This window comes from Sminthopsis crassicaudata, chromosome 1 (genome assembly GCF_048593235.1).
Source record: "Sminthopsis crassicaudata isolate SCR6 chromosome 1, ASM4859323v1, whole genome shotgun sequence".
Classification (NCBI taxonomy): Eukaryota; Metazoa; Chordata; class Mammalia; order Dasyuromorphia; family Dasyuridae; genus Sminthopsis; species Sminthopsis crassicaudata.
Window position 1 is genome coordinate 436,945,014 of NC_133617.1, and position 15,407 is coordinate 436,960,420.

The 15,407-nt window shown below is 40.1% G+C and overlaps 1 protein-coding gene across 1 annotated transcript in view; it reads left to right on the forward strand.

Annotated features, from left to right (window-relative positions):
* Nucleotides 1–14,811, forward strand: part of BMERB1 (bMERB domain containing 1) — a 138,210-nt gene extending 123,399 nt beyond the window's left edge. Inside the window, exons 4-6 of the mRNA XM_074280610.1 lie at nt 6,004–6,118; nt 10,430–10,512; nt 13,437–14,811. Of these exons, the coding sequence (XP_074136711.1) occupies nt 6,004–6,118; nt 10,430–10,512; nt 13,437–13,549 (311 nt within the window). The 3' untranslated portion in view covers nt 13,550–14,811. The remainder of the gene's footprint in view (nt 1–6,003; nt 6,119–10,429; nt 10,513–13,436) is intronic.
* The last annotated feature ends 596 nt before the right edge of the window (nt 14,812–15,407 follow it).

Below are 15,407 nucleotides of genomic sequence, written 5' to 3' on the forward strand. Positions count from 1 at the left end.
GATGTGAAAATGGCACTGACTAGAGTCACTTAAGACCATCCGCCAGTGGGTTTGCCTCTGAAGGGCACATGAAAAAACAATCTCAACTTTAGTTATTCTTCTAAGCCTAAGCCTGAATCCTTTCACTGAGAAATATGGCATTTTTTTTACCCATTATCATCACTCCCAGAGGTTCATGGTGTTCCTTTCTCTTCCTTTTTTGAATCTTTTCTTAGATGTCTTAGCATTGTATTTATGCATTCCTTGGTCTCTCTTTTCAAATTCAGCCTTTTATTTTTTGGTGCTGATAAGAATATCTGCCCACAGGACTGGGATGCTGTCTAGTTCACATGTCTGTCGTGGACTTGGGCAAGTCCTCGACTCAAAACAGATACAGGTAAATTTAGTAATTCTGCTCCTTTCCTTCTTCATTCAAAATGAATTATCCCTTCCATTTTTGATAGCTAAGTAGTGGATTGGATAGAATACTGGACCTGGAGTCAAGACTTGAATTCAAATCCAGCCTCATATATTTACTAACTGTATCACTTAATCCCTGTTGGCTTCAGTTTCCTCGATAATATAATGGGGATAATAATAGAATTTAGCTTTTGAGGTTTTTATTAGGATTTAATGAGATAAAATTTGTAAAGTATTGGGTGACACAGTGGATAGAGTGCTGGCCCTGGAGTCAGAAGGACCTGGGTTAAAATCTGGCTTCAGACACTTACTGTGGGATCTTGGGCAAGTCATTTAATCCTGTTTGTCTCAGTTTCCTCATCTGTAAAATGAGCTAGAAAAGGAAATGGCAAACCACTCCTCTGTCTTTGCCAAGAAAACTCTAAATAGAGAGTCACAAAGAGTTGTATACAGCTGAAAAGACTGAACAACAACACACTGCCTGGCAAATGGAAGGCAACTAATAAATGTCTGTTTCCATCCTCACTTCTTTTATTTTCTGGTTCTTCTTTCTATGAAGACCATCTCTCTGATGAAATAATGTTTGTAAAGTGCATTTCAGTTGCTTATATGTTCTACAATTACTCCTTCCTTGTTAAGTTCTAGAAGAGGAAACTACAAAGTAGTAGCCCCGGGGAGCAGTTTCAGAATGTCTTCCTAACCCACCAGCCTCATGTCACTAACCATTTATGTTCTACCTTACCTGAATGGTGTGTGTGTGTGTGTGTGTGTGTGCGTGTGAGAGAGAGAGAGAGAGAGAGAGAGAGAGAGAGAGAGAGAGAGAGAGAGAGAGAGAGAGAGAGAGAGAGAGAGAGAGAGACCTAGAAACAGGGACAGAGACAGAGATAGAGAGACACAGAGAGACAAAGAGACAGAGAGAGACAGAGAGACAAAAAGAGAGAGAGAGAAAGAGAGACACAGAGAGAACACACACCAAATTGTCCTCAGAGGCAAAGGAAGAAAAGGGACAGTAAGAAAACAATTGAGAAAAGGGGAGGCAGTGACAGTTTTGTTCATACTTCATTTTTTATTTTAATTTTTTTGTGAAAATACTATTCAATTTCCATAGTTCTTTCTCTGGATGTCGATGGCATTTTCAATCCCAAGTCTATTGGAATTATCTTATTGTTCTTACTTTATTATAAAACCTTACATCTATATAATGTTTCAAAAATAACATAGTGTATTTATACATTACTTCATCTAGGATGATGGACAAGGAGAAGAAGAGACTTGCTAAATGGTATTCTGACTATTTCCCATGCCTGAAATGTCTTCCCTCCTTTATTTTTTGTTGTTCTTTTTTGGGGGATGATTTGGAGGTTAAGGAACTTTCTCAGGGTGGACCTACTAGTAAGTGTTAAATGTCTAGGCTCAGATTTGAACTCAGTTCCTCCTGACTTCAGGGCCAGTTCTCCATCCACTGTGCCATCTAGCTGCCTCCCTTCCATGCTTTATTTCTACTTCCTCTCTCCTTCCCTGGATTCCTTCATGATCCATCTAAAAACCTTCTACTGGGAAGCCTTCCCAATCCCTCTTTGTTTATTTCCCATTTATCTTTTATATAGCATGTCTGTATATAGCAGTCTACATATTATTTTCCTTATTAGACTGAGAGTTCCTTAAGAGTAGAGACCATTTTTTGCTTTTCTTTGTATTCCCAGTGCTTGGCACAGTGCCTGGGATACAATAGGTGCTTAATAAATGCTTACTGGCAGAGAAGCTGACTTGCTAGGTACGGTGAATAATGTGCTGGGTTTGATTCAGGAAGAACTCTGATATTTACTAGCTAGGTGATCATGAGCTTCCTTAAAGCTTAGTTCCTTCATCTGTAAAAGGGAAATAATAATGTCTAAAGTACCTGACTCATTGGGTTGCTGTAAGGCTCTGATGAAATAATATCTATAAAGAGATTTGCCAACTATAAAGCTTGCTTTCTCTCTCTCTCTATGTGCCTCTGTCTCTGTGTCTGTCTCTTCCTCCCTCTCTCATTTCTCTGCCTCTGTCTCTATTTGTCTCTGTCTCCCTCCTAGGATCTCATCCAACATCCATGTGAGGCATCTCCAATTAGATGTCATCACAAATCAAGCATGAATAAAAGAAAACATTATCTTTTTACCCAAACCAATCCTCCTTCCCAACTTCGTTACTTCTCTCAAGATCACTATCATTTTAACTCTTAACTACCTCCATCATCCCATGTCCAGTTTCCAAGTCCTATTTGGCCTCCCTTTATGAAAGATTCACTTACAAGGCCATGCCCCAGTTCAGACCCTTATCACCTCTCATCTGAACTACTGCAATTGCTTTCTATGATCTCTGATTCTCCACTCCTGCACACAACTAACAAAATGAATTTCTCAAAGTACAGTATTGGATATGTTCCTCACATGCCTCCAAAACTCCCTATTCCTCTAAGAAAAAGTACAGACTGGCTGATTTCAGCTTGCTTCTCATGATTATTATATATCACTCCCCTTCCCACACTCTATAGACCAGTCAAACCCACCTGTTTGCTTGCAAGATATTCTATCTCCTGCCCCTATTCACATGATGCCTCTCATTCTTTGAATGAATGGCTTTCCTCCTCAACATTTTAAAGTACGTATTAAATTTAACAAAGTAGTAACAAAACAACTCCTGTCCATAGGCAGCTAGGTGGTGCATGAATAGAATGCTAAACCTTGAGTAAGGAAGTTATTGTTTAGTCATGATTGACTCTTCATGGGGTTTTCTTGGCAAGCATACTGGAGTAGTTTGCCATTTCCTTCTCCAGCTTATTTTATAGATGAAAGAACTGAACCAATGGGGGTTAAATGACTTGCCCAGAGAGCCACACAAGAAGTAAGCATCGGTCTAGCCTTTTCTAACTTCAGGGCCAGCATTCTATATACACTGTACCACCCAGATGCCCCTGGGGAGGGGTGGTAATAGGAAAACCTAAGTTTGAATCTGACCTAAGCCATTGGCTTTGTGATCTTGAATAAGTCACTTAACCTCTCAGTTTCCCCATCTATACAATAGGTATAATAATAGCACCTGCCTCTTCAGGTTGTTATGAAGAGCAAATGAGATAATTATGCAGCACTTAGCACAGTGATTAACAATAAATGTTATGTATATGTTAAAAAAAAAACCACTTTTATTTAAAATTTATGTGTCCCCTTCTGACTTTCCCTTTCCTCTCTTCTTTAAAATTTCTTTATTTCTTTAAAATTTCATTGACACTCTTTTCTTACCCCATTCCCTTAACGGCTAGCTTCTCCTTCTCTAACCAGTAGACATTTTCCTTTCTGACAAATCAAGTAAAATCAAACAAAACAAATCAACATATTGGTTGTAATTAAAAATTGTGTCAAGACAACTGGAAATGGTCCTGGATATAATGGGAGACTTTGGCCTTTTTAAGCTAAGGTCTTTCCCAGGTTTCAGTTTATCTGAGGCAATGCCTATTCAGTGATGAAGAGTAGGTAAGAAATGAGCCAAAGAATGACTAGTTCCAATTGGTAACATAGCTCTTTCCATCCTCCTTCCCTCTTTCCCTCCTTTTTTTCCTCTCTTCCTTCCTCTATCCTTCCCTTCCTTCTTTTCTTCCTCCCTTTCTCCTCTACTCTTGAGTCTCCCTTCATGAAAAATTCATCCCTTCTACTTCATGGCCATGCCCCTAGATCAGACCCTTATTACCTCTCATCTGAACTACTGCAATTGCTTTCTATGATCTCTGATTCTTCACTCCTTCTACACACAACTGCCAAAGTGAATTTCCTAAAGTACAGTATTGACCATGTTCCTCTCTTCCTCCTTCCCTTCCTTTCTTCTCTTCTTCCTTTCCCTTGTCTCTTTCTGACCACATAGTGAATCATACTTGTGCGTACTCTGCCCAAAGGAACATAAGTTTGGATTGCTGAAACCTCACAAGATATCTTGGGGTTTACAGACTAGATTTCTTTTTTTAAGGACCATGTCTTAAATCCAAATCACTTTGGCTCTCTTTGATAGACCACAATAGGTCCCAGCTGAAGCCTCACTCGGGCATTCTTTGGGCTCTGATGGCTCAGAATGAAATTATATAGCATTTGTTTCTGTTTTGGACAGAAACCCCAAGGATCTTCCCATTCAAGATTAATTTGCTTATTTGTTTTGATTATATAAGAGAAATCATTCTTTTCATCATTTCTTACTTGTTATGGGCCAGAACTTGAAACAAGGTGCTAAGTCAGTGGAATTGATAGAGACAATGATTATTTAGCATGGTGCTTAACAGTTCTCTAGTTCAGTACACGTACTTAGTACTTACTATAGACAAGATTCACACCTTTGATAAGAGACCATATAAGCTCAGACAAACTCAGACAAAACAGAGACCTTGGTGGCCATCCTCCTGCCTCCCCCACAGAAACCAAGGCACATTCAGGAGGACCTCAAGAAGCTGTCGAGGCAGAGAAGACAAAGGACTGGCGGCAGGAGCTTAAACTCTCAGAACCAAGGAGACAGGCCTCTAAGAAAGCTAACTGGGCCCCAGGAAAGGAGACAAGACTTGGAAAGAGACAATAAAGGATTTGGACTTTAATCCCTGGCTATAGTCTTGTGAATGATTACTGAACTAAAATGAAGGCTACTTCCAGAGACCCCAGGAAAAACTCAACAGAGAATATTATATTTTAGAGAGAATATTACCCTTTAATCACTGATTGGGCATAGCCTCAGACAACTGAGACCTAAGCTTAAAAAGGCCAAGGTCTCCCACTGCATCTAGGGTCATCTCCAATTGTCCCAAACTATATCTTGCCACTGGATCCAGATGGCTCTGGAGAACAGAATAAGGCTGGTGACTTTGCAGTCTTTTCTCACTTTAAATCCACTTTACTTGTATGTCATGGAAGCAACTTCCTGATGTCATTCATGGTCCCTCTTTGAGAACAAAGGACAAATAATAGTCAACAATTTATGAGAAGTAGTAGCTACCCCACTGGGGATTCAACTGATTAGTTACATGTGGGCAATACAGCTCTTTATTTTTTCCTTCTCTCCCTCTCTCCTTTCCCCTTTCCTTTCCTTTCCCTTTTCCTTTCCTTTCTCCTTTCCTTTCCTTTTTCTTTTCCTTTCCTTTCCTTCTTTTCTCCTCTCCCTTTTTCCTTTCATTTCCTTTTTTTTTTCCTTTCCTTTCCTTCCATTTCATCTAAAATAAGGCTGGAGATAAAGGGTGCTGCCTGAGGCTCTCCTGACCATCCTTTCATCAATGCCCTTTGTTTTGATATCCAATTTATGTTTCATCAGTACCTCCTTTATCCCTCTTTAATCTAGGGAGGTCTTCTTTATAACAAAGTTAAAAAAAAAGAAGGAAAAGAAGTTTAGCAAAACTATCCACCACTTTTACTATCTGATAGTATAGGCAGTATTCTGGTCCTCTAAAACCCTACCTCTGCAACGAAGGAAAGAAGATACATTTTCTTGATTCTCCTCAAGGGTCCAGTGTGGTGTTACAATTTTAGTGTTCAATGCTCAGTTCCCCCTGAAAGGCCAAAGAGGCTTTTTAGTTCATATTCTGAATCTTTTTCTTTCCAGAAAAAGAAAAGACTAAACTGCAAAAGCAGAGAGAGGATGAATTGATCCAGAAGATCCACAAATTGGTACAAAAAAGAGACTTCCTGGTGGATGATGCTGAAGTGGAGCGATTACGGTGAGAATGACTAATGGGTTCATGTCAGGTCTCTAGAGAAGACAAAACTTGAGGCAAGTTGAGATGTCATTGCATCCAGGAACACTGAAAATACTGCTGTTCTGATTATTCCCTGTAACGTGCTCTCCTGGCAGTTACAATTACTAGCTTAATAACCGGTAGTGCACTCAAGAACAACCACGTGTAATCTTAAAAGCCTTTATTATACCTACTCACATAATGCCCTAACTGATGCCCTGACTTGTTGGTTCCCGAGTGAACACCTGGTCAGAAGACCCATGTGTTCACTACCAAAACCCTTACCTCTTTTGGCTATCCATCTTGGCTTGGCCACCCAGGCTGGGGAGCCAGGGTGAAGAGCGCCAGATTAAAGAGGGCAGTTGCTGCCTGCAGTGGGCTTACATAGGGCCTGTGAGGTCACACACACAGCCAATCAGCGAGAGAGTCACCCATTACGAAGCTATCTCAATATGGCCAGGATCCCGCCCAAGGGCAGTCCTAATATCCACAGAAATTACTTCCGGGCCTCAATCTCCCAATGCACTGTGGCACCCATTTAAAGGCCCCTTACAATTCCCTTTCTCTTGTTTTGCAGGAACCGCACATCTCACCAAGCTAAACTTTTAGCACCAGCTATAGTTCACTTGATCCATGAGATGACAGTGTTATGCCCAAGGAGGTACAAAGCAGCAGATCAGTAAACAGAAGTATGACAATGAGAACCAGGCTCAACAGTGGCCCAAGTGTTCAACCCATTCATCAAAGTCATACTCGATATAATATGCCAATTAGGTAGGATGCCAATGAGGTAGGATGTCAACACTGAGGTGGGAAGTCAACAAGGTAAAACATCACAATTCTAGTTAACAAATATCAGTAGGTAGGTTGTCACAATTCTAGTTACATTTATCACAGTTCTAGACCAATTCTAGTTTCTTACAATTTTCTGTTGCACTTGTCACAATCCTAGAACAATTCTAGCTTATCACAATTCTCTATTGCACTTTTCACAATCCTAGAACAATTCTAGCTTAATACAATTCTCAATTGCACTTTTCACAATCCTAGAGCAATTCTAGTTTCACAGGTGCACATAAGCAAAGTCATGTCCAATAACATTGTCTCAATAACAACGGCAGGTGGGTGCGTTGGTTTTTCACCCATTAATTTAAAAGCATAGTCCTTCAATAGAAAGCATAGGGCAAAGCCTCTCCCCAGGCCATCATATGGCAAGTAGCCACGGGAGAAGCAAGCAGGCCCATTGTCCATTTACAGTCTTTATATTGCATATCACCCGAAACAGTCCATTTCAGCTGCTACACTGGAACTGTGTCTGGTGTTTCTGGTGTCACGGTCAGGAGGGGCATTGCTGCCATCAGCGTCTAAAGGGCTGCGGACATCTGGCTGGTCCTTCTGGGCTGTTGTCTGGTCCTTCTCTTGGATCCCCAGGTTACAAATGTCTCTTGTGGGGATGAACTCTACTGCTGGATCTGCACCTAGGAAGGAATGTACCCGGGGCCCGACTTGGGCCTTTCCAAATGCCATCCAGGCCTTTCCACATCACAGTGGAAACAAAGTTGTTGTCAAAAAGATTAACAAAGTCAGACAAAAGTTAGTCAGTCTGTCACTTAGCTGCACTTTCTGTGTATGCCCGAAGTGCATTGCTAAGGTAAAAGGCAAAGAATTTAAAAATGTAAAACCAAAATAATTTAAAAGTGTAAAACCAAAATAGATTAAAAATGTAAAACCAAAATAACTTTAAAATGTAAAATCAAAATACTTTGAAGATGTAAAATCAAAAGTGTTTAAAAATGTAAAATCAAAGTTTAAAAATTGTAAGCAATCACATATCCCAAAATTCCCTTCTCTTGTTTAGAAGAGAAGATCTTGGGGATAGTCTGTGCAGTAATGACTACTAATAGGATAAGAAATGCCAATGGAATGTGCAAAATCAAGTGCAAAAACACCTAAAGGCAAAGTATTTGTAAGCCAATCCATAAACTGTCTTAAATGCATGTGAAATTTCTACAATAGAAAAATAGATCACATGTCTAGCTGCTTCTCCAGATTGGAATGAAGCCATAATGTCCATTGGTCTTAAAACATCCACTCATACAGTTAATGAAAAAAGAACACTCGGCTATATCCCTGAATTCTTTTGCCTAAAAATCAAAGTTTGAGTTTCTGATACCGAATTGTACTTCAGGAGTGTGAATCAATAAATCTGATATTACTTTTCCTCCTGGGTCAAAGATCACACACTGTCTATTTATTCTAGTGATTAAAACAGCAATTTTCCAACCCATTCTAGACATAAACACTGTTTTATAAGTACCCGTAGGGGGTTGGGAAATCAAGCTCACCTGTGGAAGTGGAAAATCCACGAGGTAAGAAAAGAGGAGTTCCAACTCTCCAAAGACGATCCTAGCAGTTTTACAAGTATAGTGAAAAAAAAAAAAAAATGGCGCCCCACGTTGGGCGCCAAAATGCTGGAACTCTATCTTTCCAGAAATCAGCAGGAGTCAGGATCACTAAACATCTTTATTCTAGATCTTTACCATCCCCTCCAATGCCAGGTCACAAGTGCAAGTGAGTGTGAGTTCCACCACCCAAGTTTCTCTTACTCCTCCCACACAAGTCACTTCCCTCTCTTTGTCTCACCAATCAAGTCAGCACAGAACAGCTGGGGAGGATCAACCTTAAACAAGTTAATAGGGAACCGTCCAATTGGCAATTAGTCTCACGTGCTTCATCATCCAAGTGCATTGCTCAGTTCTAGCCCTTTACAATTCCCATCTTTAGAATTACCAGAATCATGTAACCTGCCCACCCAAAATTGGAACTCTTGCTAAAAAATCATTAAAAGGGACCTCTGAGGAATCATTCTTTTAAAATTGATATGCTGAAATAACTGTATGGACATGTATACATATATTGTGTTTAACTTATATTTTAACATATTTAACATGTATTGGTCAACCTGCCATCTGGAGGAGAGGAGGGGGTGGGGGGAAAGGAGGGGAAAAAATTGGAACAAAAGGTTTTGCAATTGTCAATGCTGAAAAATTATGCACGCTGGAGCCAAATTGCAATAATAATTCCCTTTTTGTACTAGGAAGATGAAGTTGAGGTATAAAGTAGATTTCTCTCCAGACCTACCAATTAATTGTTGGAATAGAAATAGATTTCATCTTCTGACCTTATCTAAATTACCTGGTGCTTAGTTTTTATTTCCTATGAGAATTGGTCTTGATGTTATCACCTTAAGGGGGGAAAGTGACATGACTACTAAATGGAAAAACATATATTGAGCATCTGCTATATGCTATGCACTGTGCTTGATCCTGGGAATACAAATACAAAAGTGAGATAGTCCCTGATGTCAAGGATGTCATTCTATTAATAGGAGACAGCAAGAAGTGATGGTGAGGGAAGAGAGTTTTGTTCTGCAATTATAAGAATGATCAGTGAAGCCCTAGAAAGTCTATTATTATACTCTTTACAGTAATAACAATAATTTTTATTTTATTAGTGTTCTTAGAGTAAGAAGTAAGAAGTGGAGGGAGAGGGAAAACACATAAATGGTGGCAAAACAAGATGGCAAAATATCTAAACTGGATGGAAGAAGCATGATTTTGGGCAGGCTAAATATAGTGAGGTTAGGTGAATTTGTATTCATTTACAATCAGATTATCTTGGTCCCAAGGTAAAGTTCCCAAACTGAGTCTCTTAACTCTCCTGTTGAGTAGCAGCATGATTTTTAGAAGGCTCCCGTTCCAGAAGAGAGAGCGGGTCAGATAGTTAGGCTGATGGGCAGGTGTCTGGGATAAGTAGTGGAGATGATGAAGTGAATGGGGCAGAGGATATCTTTAGGATCAGAGGGAGTGCAGAAAATGGTACTTCCCGCAGCTAGATAGTCAGTGGTGGCCAGTTCTTGTCTGATATGACAGTGAGTATAAAGTAAAGATTTCATCAAAAAGGGATGGATGTCTTCAGGGGTCAGAAGTTAGTGACATGGAAACCACACTCACCCCAAATCTAACTGCAGTGGAATGTGGCCCATTTCATTAAAGCCGGGTAAAGAGGGTCTCAGAGATCTTAGCAAAACCTCAGTCCCAGTCAGATTTCTGACTGTAACAGGAAGTTACAGCTCTAAGTGTGACTCATAAAATTTGACATTCCTTAGGTCAGATCTTGAAGCACACACTGTATTTTATCCTCTTGCAATTTTATTACAGATTTTATGACTCTTTAATGGTTTTATAGTTCATAAACCTTTTTTTTTCTCTTTCTTCACATTTGTTTTAACAGTGAACAAGAGGAAGACAAGGAAATGGCAGAATTTCTGAGAATCAAGTTGAAACCTCTAGAAAAAGTAACCAAATCTCCAGCCAGTGAGTGTCTTGGTCTCTATTTTCCCCCCAAGAGGAGGAGGGCTAGGAATGGGTTAAATCCCTCATCTTCTTGGCTTAAATGCTCAGCATTTAGATCAGAATACATTCAGTTTATAAAAAAAAAAAAAAAAAAAGTGAAACACTTTCCAGGAAATCGATTAGTTGGCAACACCTATTCTTGTCTTCTCACTGTTTTGGGGGAAAGAACCCTGGATTGGTGTTGCAGGAACTGAGTTTAAATCTAAGACCTACCCACCTTGGGCAATTAAGCAGGCAATAAACACTTATTAAGCATCTACTATGTGATTGGCACTGGGCTAAGCATTGTGGCACTTAGCAAAAGGTAAAAGACACTCACCTACCTTCTTGAGTAATTCAGTCTAATGAGACAACATGCAAATGACTGTATAAATGAGATATATGCAGGATAAATTGAAATGATTAAGAGATGAAAATCACAAGAATTAATGGGATTGGGCCAAGCTTTTTGTAGTAGATAAATTTTTTTAAATGACATCTGAAGTAAGCCAGGGAAGACAGGAGGCAGATATGAGAAGGGGGGGAGCATCTAGGCATGGGAGACAGCCACTGAAGAAGCCTAGAGATGAGTGATGGATTATCTTCTTTGAGGAACAACATGGAGACCAGTTGCAGAGTATGTGAAGGAGGAGGGATAATGTGTAAGAAGACTAGAAAGGTGGTTTAGGGGCCAGGAGATGTTATGAAGGGTTTTGAACACCAGAGGATCTTGTCTTTAATCCTGGAGATAATAGCCACTGGAGTTTATCAACTAGGAGAGGTGATGTGGCCAGCTTTGCGATTTAGGAAGATCACACTGACAAAGTATAGACTAGAGTGGGGAAATATTTATATTGGTGATAAACCAATACCCAGGAAATTTATTTTCTTGGGCCTTGTTTCACCTGGGATGGGAGTAGTGGATCTTCACAGTCCTTTCAAGATTTAGATCTAAAATCTCCTACATCTCCTATATGTGTTTATCTTGGCAGAAATATGGGGATTGAGGTTGAGGGAGCTTCTGAGAATATTGGAGGTGCCAGAAATCTCCCTTGTTGGAGTAGGGGTAGGATACAAAAAAGACATCCACCCTTCCTCCCTAAGCAGACTTTTCCAGGAATATGTGGCTCAAACTCCACCATCACCCAGTATCCATGATAGAACTAGTCTTGACCTGAACAATATTTCCCAATTTGGTGCAAGACAAAGATCAGCAAAATAGTAATGAGTTCACACAGAGTTTGTGAAATATTTTATATATTCTTACCTCAGCCTCAAAAGAGTCCTGTGAGACAGATGTTTTCATTACCCCTATTTAACATTTGAGAAAACTGGAGCTTGAAAAGATTAAATGTTTTACCCAGGGTCATATAGATATGGTAAATATCCTAAGGAAGATTCAGATTTTCCTGGAGCCATAGCCAATATTTTATACAGGAGGAAAGAAAAACATAAATAACACTTATTATGTGCCAGGCAATGTGGTAGGCACTTTATAAATTTTATGTCATTTGATCCTTACACCACTCAGAGTTAGGTAGTATTAACCATCCCCATTTTACAGTTGGCAAAACTGAGGCAAGTATGGGTTAAAAGACTCCAGCTAATTAGTGTCTGAGGCAGGATCTGAACTCAGGCCTTCCCACCTCCAGGCCCAGCTCTGTAGCTACTACACACCTAGAAATGTATTGTATTTCCTATGGTATATAGAGAATTATACTATCTCCAAATAAGGGAGATAAGTTTGTTGCTATTAGATTAAAAAAAAGAGCAGGGGTGAGAACTTGGATGTCTCAGTATCATAATTGAAACCCCAAAGACCCTTGAAAAAAGTGACTTCTTCCTCCTGGGGAGCATCCCTATGGCTAGGAGCTGTTCAACATTTTTGATGGTGTTGTTTGAAGCTGATGAGAAAAGAAAATAAATAACTGGTAAGCCAAAGAAAACACTGTCAAATTGATAGAAATCAAAGGCTAACTTGTACTTTGCAACCTTGAGTGGATAAGCTGGTCGTGTGTGTGTTTTGGGAAAGAAGAGACAAAGACACAGAGAGATGATGATAAGTTTTTCTTAGCCCTTTCCAAATTTATACTGTTTTCCTCACAATAGCTCCATGTGGTAGGTAGAATAAATGTTTTATCATTCCCATTTTTTAAATGAGAAGAAAAGTGAATCTAAAAGATTGAGTTAAGTCAGTTAATTAAAGCCCATAGTCACATAGGTAAGCTCCTGTTCTCCTTAATTATGAGCCCAGTGTATTTTCTCCTCTATCCTCAGAGCTAGGTATAAGAGTATTGGTTCCAGAGTTAGAAAAACCTCAGTTTAAATCTTATCTCAGACACTTGCTAAGCTGGCTGTCTATGAGCAAAGTTTTTAGTAGTTAACCTTTTTGACTATCAGTTTCTTCATCTATAAAATCATAGCAATAGTTTTTAATTCTCAAGGCTATTGAGTGAAGATTATGTATGCCTTCTGCAAACTTTAAAAGTCAGAGTATATAAATTATATTTTAAAAATAAAATGTACACTAGTCCGTAAAAAATTTATTCATGAAGCAATTGCTGTGTGCCAGGCACTGTGTTAAGCTCTTGGATACAAAGAAAGGCAAAAGCACAATCTCTGTTCTCAAGGAGCTCACAGCCCAACAATTCAAACCACTAGGTTAATCAGTGATTTTTTTAAACTAACATTTAGTTCTTGTTGCAGAATTTCTTCCATGCTTTACCCCCCAATACAGTGCAAGTGACTATTTGGATGGGTTAGGGATAAATAAAATAGAGGCCCCTAAAAAAAAAAAAAATGAAATGATTCAGTTCTTGCTGCTGCAGATGGGAGATATGGACAGAAGACAAAAGGGGTTTTTATTATGATCTACCATCACATCCCATGTTTATTGTCCACCACAGGTTCTCCGGCAGAGAAGAAGGCAGAACCTCCACCTACTAAACCTACAGTTGCCAAGACTGGGATCGCACTCATTAAGGATTGTTGTGGGGCCACCCAATGCAATGTTATGTAGCCCCAGAGGGCTCTCCTGTGGCCTTGGGGCCACCCCCACCCTCTTATCTTTATAGCCCCCATTTCACCGGGGCCAAAATAAAACAAAAAACTTTACAAGGCAGAAGGGATCAAAGGCAACCCTAATTCTGCCAATAGGGCCATGGGCGTGGTGGGGCCCAGCCATCATGTACAGAGTGTAGCAATAGGGAGTCCCTCACTGTTGCATGGCCCTCCCCATGCGCATGCTGAATACGGGAGTTATGTATAGCAGTTTAATCAACCATTGGGAAAGAGCTGTCTTTTAAAAAAGAAAAGTGTATATATATACACATATAATCCCATTGTACAAACAAGCTGGGAGAGGGGCATGTTCCCCAAGTGTGTACAATTGTGATTTTTTTTTTAAACAATTTAGCACTTTATAGGACAAGTCCCATGTCCCTTTTCTCATTGAAACTGCCCCACCTCCTGTTTCCCACCTTGCCCTCACCTGGGAGTTCTGCCAGTGCACCAGATAACAGGGGTTACAAGAAGCCAGCATCATCTTCTCCTGATCCTATAGGAATGGGAACCCCAAAGTCAGTTCCTAGACCATGAACTTATTGGGTCAGTGATGAAAGGGAGAAGAAGGCACATCCCCTGTCATTGCTGGCTTCCCAGGTGTCATCTGAGTGCTGTTGTGGCAAATCCCTTCTCCCGTATTATGTGTGTGAGCCTGGGTCAGCCCTTTCAAGCCTAAGTCTCTCATTAGAGCTCTGGTCCCCCTTCTTTCATTTCCCATGAAGGCCATTCTCTGTGGGTACCATTTGTGCATCACCTCAGTCAGAATAGGGATGGAATAATCAAGACAAGGAGAACAGCTATACATGGTTCTCCTGGGTCTAGATTAATTCTAGAGAGTTGAGCAAGGTTAGAGGTAATGAGGACACAGTATAAAGGTCTGAGAGGGGCTTCTCCATTTGCCAATGGGGCACAAAGAAGCTGCCATGAGTGTGGCTGCCTCAACAGCCAGATTTGACTTCTTGAGGAACAAAAGAGTACGATGGATGGGAGAGTCAGCATGCCCCAATGTCTGTGTTCCACTGTGCACTGGCTTATTTTAATCAATCTGCCAATTCAACCCATGTAAATCTCTTCGTACATTTGCTGTAGCCAGCAGGACGCGGTTTGTGCAACATCTCTATGTGTGTGTGGCCTAAATAGTTATGTGACTCAAGACTTGCTGATATGCAAATCATCCATCTGGAAAAAAAATAATAAAAATGTAAACAAATGAGCATATATCACTCTTAAAAGATCTCTCCTGCATGCTGCAGTCAGCACCCAGGGGCCTCAGGTCAGGAAGTGAACTTCTCTGTTTCCACTTATGGTGGAGTTTAGAATTTATCCAAATTAGTTATGAAGCCAATAAAAACATTTTTTTTTTCAATCAGGTGGCCTTAAGTTTGGGAAACTCAACCTGGATAAAAGAGAGCAGATGGCTGCTGTTTCCCATACCTCCACCCAGGCTTCCAAGGACCTGATTATTCTCCCTCCCCACAGAGAATGTGGGAGTCAGAATCCCAACATCAACCCCATTACACAGCAATCACTCACTGATCCAACTAGCAAATGTTGGTTGAAGTCTTCATAAAAATGCCACCTCACATATATATGTTTGCCTGGCCTTGAGCTAAACCAAACTCGTATTTCTGCCACCTTTATTGATTTTTTTCTTATTTATTCTAGCATTTCACACAAAGGAGGGAGAAAAGTAATTATCCAAGGAGCTCCTAGAACACCAGTAATTCTACACAGATCTAAAAAGCCCCACTCATGCACTCACATTCAATCCCACAAATATAAAAAGCAGCTCCAGCAAAGAGGTTATTCCTTAA